Raw genomic sequence first — 5892 nt, 5'->3', positions numbered from 1 at the left:
ATACAAAGCAGCGGTATTGAATGAGTATGAACAGTTGACGATCAACCAAGGCCAATCCCTGGTATACACCGATTAAAAAACAGCAAAATACGTATTCATTTTTTTTCTACTTGAGTATATGTAAATTCATATAGTTGACGCAAATGTGCGATATGCATTTGCTTCATTCCTCCTACCGCAGGCATTTTACGAACATAAAAGGGGCCAAGTCAAATTAAATTATACAGTTTATTTAAATGAACTACCTATGTAAATTCATTCTTATTTACTTACTCTACATATGTACATACTATAACTATTTGAGTATAATTTAAATATTTATGTATTGCTTCAGTTCGTTTGCGAGTACTTAAAGTAAAAAAAAAATTATAAATTATAATTTAAGGCCGCAAGCCAGAAGATATTTTATCGATTCCATTTCTATTGGTCGGCTAGTGAATCAGTTTAATTAAGTTTTTTTGATAATATTTGTTGTCGAAATTTCCATAACCCTTTTGACCTCCGTAAACAATAGGTCCAGGGCTCCCGTCTCCAGCATAATTAACTTTGATGATTTTGATTTTTTGGCTGCCATTGCTACCGGCGAATCCACCATTAGCAAAGCCGACACTTGGTCCATTATAGTACGTCCCGACATAAGGGTTATAGTCCTGAATCACCTTAATCGTTTGGACTTCTCGATGGCCACCAAATGTGCCATATTGGCTGTTATGATCTCGGGTGGAAGGACCAGCTTGCGTACCGATGCCACCATGATCAACACTTCGCCCTTCCTCGTTAATCACCTGAATTGTTTTTATTTCTTGATTTCCGCCTTCTCCACTATGACCCCTATTGCCGACATTCCCACCGTGCCCCGCTGCTACGCGAATCACTTTAATAGTTTTGATATTTTGGTGCGCCTGCCCTCCACCCTCAAGAGGGCTGTTTTCGTCTTCGATCAGAATAAGTTTAATAGTTTCACCCTCTTGCTGTACATCGTTACCGTCATTTTCATGGCCAACATATTCACCATGATCACTTTCTGTATCTGATTCTTTAACTTCAGGTGTCACCTCTGTGTCTTTCGCGTAAAGGTCTCCAAAGGCTCTACGTCCATTATAAACATACGGATCTGCGTAAACTTTGGGGATTGTCTTAATTAGCTTAGGAACTCCAAAAACAGATTTTGAAACAAGCACTTCTCCGGGCGAAATTGTACGTCCACTTATATCACTATAATCCGCATATACTTTGGGGAATGTTTTAATTACCTTAGAAACCCCAAAATATGGCTTTGGTACCACCACTGTGCGTCCACTAATTTCATCAAAATCCGCATATACTTTGGGGAATGTCTTAATTACCTTAGAAACACCCAAAACCGGTTTTGGAATAATCACTTTTTCGGCCACATCGTCCACAATAAAACTTTTAAGGTCTTTTTCAACTCCACCGTAGAATCCACTTGCGGCAAATAGAAATCCGGCGTTGCATGAAGCAACCAACATCGTTAAGATACTGATAAGGACCTATAAGGGAAAGTGATGTGATTTTTATAGACTTTGATGCAAGTCTCGCCAGCCTGCAACATACCTTCATGCTGGAAGTTTCCTACCGAGATACAGATCCAGAAAACTTTTCCAAGCTGAAGTGCCGCAACTTTGCGATAAACTAATTGTGATGCCATTGATTACCATCTGTTTTATATTCCATTCATTTGAACTCTAGTCGAGACGGAATTCGATGAAATTGCATAAGCAGTGTTTTTCGTGCATCTTTCAACAGCATTTATGAAATGCATATGTATGTAGATATTCGATTGCGCTGTATGTATTTGCCGAACGAAATTCATAGACATGGAAGAGGTCAATCAATCAATTGCGGCAAATGCTGACCCAAATATGCAAATGTTACCAATAATTATAAGTGGCACGGGCAAGCTGGTTGGGACCGCTATTATGCGCATTCGTTCGTGTTGCTCATTAACGCATTTCAATAAGGGAACTGGTTAACACACGCTGAGCTTGTAAGTCTAACATCTATTTTGCGGGCGTACACACCGTGATCGTAGCAAAACTGGAAAGCAGGTTATCCAAATGAAACAAAAGTACAACCCACATACATACATATGTATGTACATACATACGCAATCTGACACAAGAGCAGATCAGCTCAAACAACTACATACTGCTGTCAACAGTCGTTGCTTGAGCTCGTCTGCTCTTTTGGCAGAGTGCCAGGCCACTTGCTCAATTCGGTGAATACCACTAATGTTTACATTATCCTATGTATGAAAATATACGGTATAGCAGTTTAGTTTGAATTTATTACTCTATAAGACTTTGAAAATTTGCTAATCGTCTGTCTGATCGGCAATAACTCCCAATGTCCAAGATAAACTGTTTTCTATCCTCGTATCACATTGTGGCCGGAGCCCAGTGAATAATGTCTAAGTACATACGGAGTCGAACGTAGAAAGAGAAGTGTTATATTAAAACTTTGTTTAAAGCTTCAGCCAAGCCTGGTTGAGGTTTTGAAGCAAAAACCTAAGCTATTCGTCATGTTTCTCTTTCCAATACTTCCGTTCAGCATTTCGTCAGATATAGCGCCTGCGATTTCTTCCTAGCCTTAGTTCGCATTTCTACGGTAATTACACAGGCCTGCGAAATTTAAATTTTATTTCCCCCCTCCAATAATTAGGCTATTGTTTTGATCATTTAAGTATGTTAAATTAAACTGCATCTTTGGTTTTTTTCTAGCACGTCGAATTATTTTTTTTTATTGATGGCATGTGTGTAGGTATATTTTAGGATTTCTAGCGATTTGCATGAAAAGCCAAAAATTAACTACTTTGGGATTGAACTTTTACTTAAAAACCAACAGCGTTAGTTAAAAATACCCATAAATATGTAGACTAAATAAATAGGGAATTACATAAGTTTTTCAAATTTTCTTAGTCTATTTATGTGTATGTTTAGCTAACACAGTTGGTTTTGAAGTAAATATTCAATTCTAAATTAATTAATATTTGGCTTTTCATGCAAATCGCTAGACATCCTAAAATGTATATGTCACCAATAAAAAAATCTCGACCTACCTAGATATTAAAAAAAAAAACATAATTATTGGAGGAGGAAAAAATTTAAATTTCGCAGGCCTGTGTTATGTATAAGTAATGCTGCCATGCCCCATTGCCGAAGGATGAGTGGATGTATGTAGTATGTAAGTAGGCATTTTCAGAGGTGACTAGCGTGCGGGGTGAGATCTTCATATACTACATACAAACAAACCTCAATGTTCAAATGAAAAAAAAAAACAAGTAAGTAAATTATTTTTGAGGTGCAGAGTAAAGAGCGTGTCAGACTTGGCAATATTTACAACCTTCACCCGCGATTCGCTGTCAAATTCAGAAAGATGCATTTTATTTCCATGTGTGAACAGACAGGAAGACCTTGCTGTCACTTTTCGGTAATCAGCGCAGTCACACCTTGCAACTCAAAACGCGCAGTCGGAAATATATTTCAACTTGGTCGTGCTGCACAGTACTTTGCAATTCGCCTTTCGGGAAAAAAAAAAATCTCTTTCGAAAGACACTTTACATACAAGGTGTGACTGCTCATGCTTTCTGAAATTTCTCAATTTGCCACGTCTGACACCCTCTTAAAAGCTTTCACTAGAATTCGGCCTTTTTCATATGATTCAACTGATTTCTCCTCGCTAACTGATTTATTTTTTCGAATTAGTTCATCATCAATCGAGTTTTTAGCTTTTTGATGTCAGACAAAAAAAAAACAATTTTGAAACGTGGGTCCCAAAATATTGCAACAATGAATCAGTTCGATTTTCATCACATTTTAAAATAAAAATACATGAACCACGCGTTTTTCCTAGCGGCTTTCATTATTGTTTTTCTTTGATCTCTCCGCTCTATTTACCAAAAATAATCGATAAATCCGGGTTGCAGACAGAGAAGTTATCTTTATAAAACACGATTATTTTATAACTTGGATTTCAGAGGAGAAATTTTGAATTCTTACGGCTCTATGCTGTATTAGTGACAAATATTTGTATGTTTTTATTACGGAAAAATATATGAAACAGTTTTAATTTGTCAATAAAAAAATGTTTTGCTATTAATTTCGTATTGGACAGTTCAGCTCGAAAAAGCAAATAATCTGGCCATAAGTATGTCCCTAAACAACAAAATCGAATATAACAATATTGTTAAATTTATTATGGGTAGCAGTCTACCGGATATCCGATAGGATATCCAAATCCGGCTCTTATTTTTTGCATGGTATCCGGAATCCGGTTATCCGGTTGTCGATAAAATCGAAATGATTTATTTATTGCACTGTGTCAATTTTACAAACAAAATAACTAACTCGTTTTCTTTTCATATCCAGCACCGTACAAAAGTTTGGCGATTACTCAGTAAAAACCTATTGAATTTTATTTATTATTTATAACTTAAATGCATTTTATGTAGAAATATTATTCATTTAAATTGGAAATACCACTGATTTCAATCCTCATTTTGCGAAAGAGAGAATGAAAAGTTTAAAAAGCATACGTATTGCAAACGTAGGTTATCAAAGCAGGGTTAAGGCGACGATGTGTACATTCAGTAATATTCAGTTTTGCGATACTCGTATAGTTTGAAAATCAAATAGTTGGAAGATTGGGTGTAAAAGAAGAAGGGACCCTGCGATCTAGAAGATATTATGTAGCCCTATAATTTCCAAATAAATGCTAAAGGTAGACGAATCTTTTATTCAAGTGAAATTTGAATTTTTCCTTTAATCGAACCTGGTTCAAGGAAGAAAAGGGCCATTAGGAGGGCTAGTTGAAAACGGTATCGTAGGTAAAATTTTTAGATGGACAATGATCCATCACTTCTAATGATATCAAGAGCTTAATAATTCGATGTAGCTAAATGGCTTTTCCATGTTTTTAACCCAGATAATACGGTCGAACAATAAATTATTCAGAAAACTTGGTACCATTGATAAATTCCTCGGGCAGCTTGCAAATTTTATTAGAATTATGGTTTAAAAGCGATGAATCTTTGATGTAGGAGCCCATATTGGATTGAACACTGTCATTTATACTCGCAATCTGGTCTGAGGATTTCCGCTATCATTTGACGGGGCTCTAAAATTACAGTACTCTCTGTAATTCTCAACCCAATAACAACGAAATCTGATAACAAATTCTAAATTCAAACTTTTGAATAAATAAGGCACGTGGATGTTAGTATGCGTATGCCTCTTGATGTATTAGTTTCGGTAAATCGAAAAGGACACAGAAATATAGTAAAACATACATAAATACTCTTCGTCTATATCCATTCACTGGTCGCCCACAAAGCAAAGCGTGAAAATCATGTTTTTTTTTAAACATATGTACACACATACACATACTGAATTTTCATTATTCATTAAAGAATTTCCTCCTCCCTCCTGACGCTACTTTCCAATATATATTTTTAACGTTAAGAAAGTATATGTGGCAGTCTCATGCCCAACCAAAGTTCGGCGTCGCTGGCAAATCCACCGCTTGACCTCCCTGCGACTTCGAGTCCTCACAGTTGTTCGAGTTCCCTTTGCCTCGTACGTGTATTAGTTTAATTGTTTCAGTAGGTGCTTCCTGATCATGTTTCACCAATGGAGATCTATGTAAGTGTATTATTTTTATAAGCTCAACATTTCGATGGGCTTGATTATGAAGCTGCGAATAATGCTTCTGATTATTTTGCCAGCCCTCCCGGTGGGGTCTGGTTTCTATTTGTGGGTCATGACTATGACTATATTCGGAAGTATGCTGCTTGTAGGATGGCCTTATTGGATATATGTAACCATCCCCGATACCGCCGCTTATCTGTGGGATGTTGTCGTTGTTGTTCCAATT

At 36.6% G+C, this 5892-nt stretch overlaps 1 protein-coding gene across 1 annotated transcript; it reads right to left on the bottom strand.

The window, feature by feature from the left end:
• Positions 1-431: 431 nt before the first annotated feature.
• LOC108381486 (uncharacterized) lies at positions 432-2027 on the bottom strand. The gene is made up of 2 exons (XM_017637900.1): positions 1576-2027; positions 432-1511 (listed from the first exon to the last, which is right to left on the bottom strand). The coding sequence occupies exons 1-2, from the start codon at positions 1579-1581 to the stop codon at positions 432-434; spliced, it is 1086 nt and encodes a 361-aa protein (XP_017493389.1). The 5' UTR covers positions 1582-2027.
• Positions 2028-5892: the final 3865 nt, after the last annotated feature.

This window comes from Rhagoletis zephyria, unplaced genomic scaffold (assembly GCF_001687245.7).
Source record: "Rhagoletis zephyria isolate East Lansing unplaced genomic scaffold, Rhagoletis_zephyria_1.1 Rzeph_scaffold_22718, whole genome shotgun sequence".
Classification (NCBI taxonomy): Eukaryota; Metazoa; Arthropoda; class Insecta; order Diptera; family Tephritidae; genus Rhagoletis; species Rhagoletis zephyria.
The sequence above is the reverse complement of the archived record's forward strand: the minus strand, read 5'-3'. Positions and strand labels throughout refer to the sequence as shown.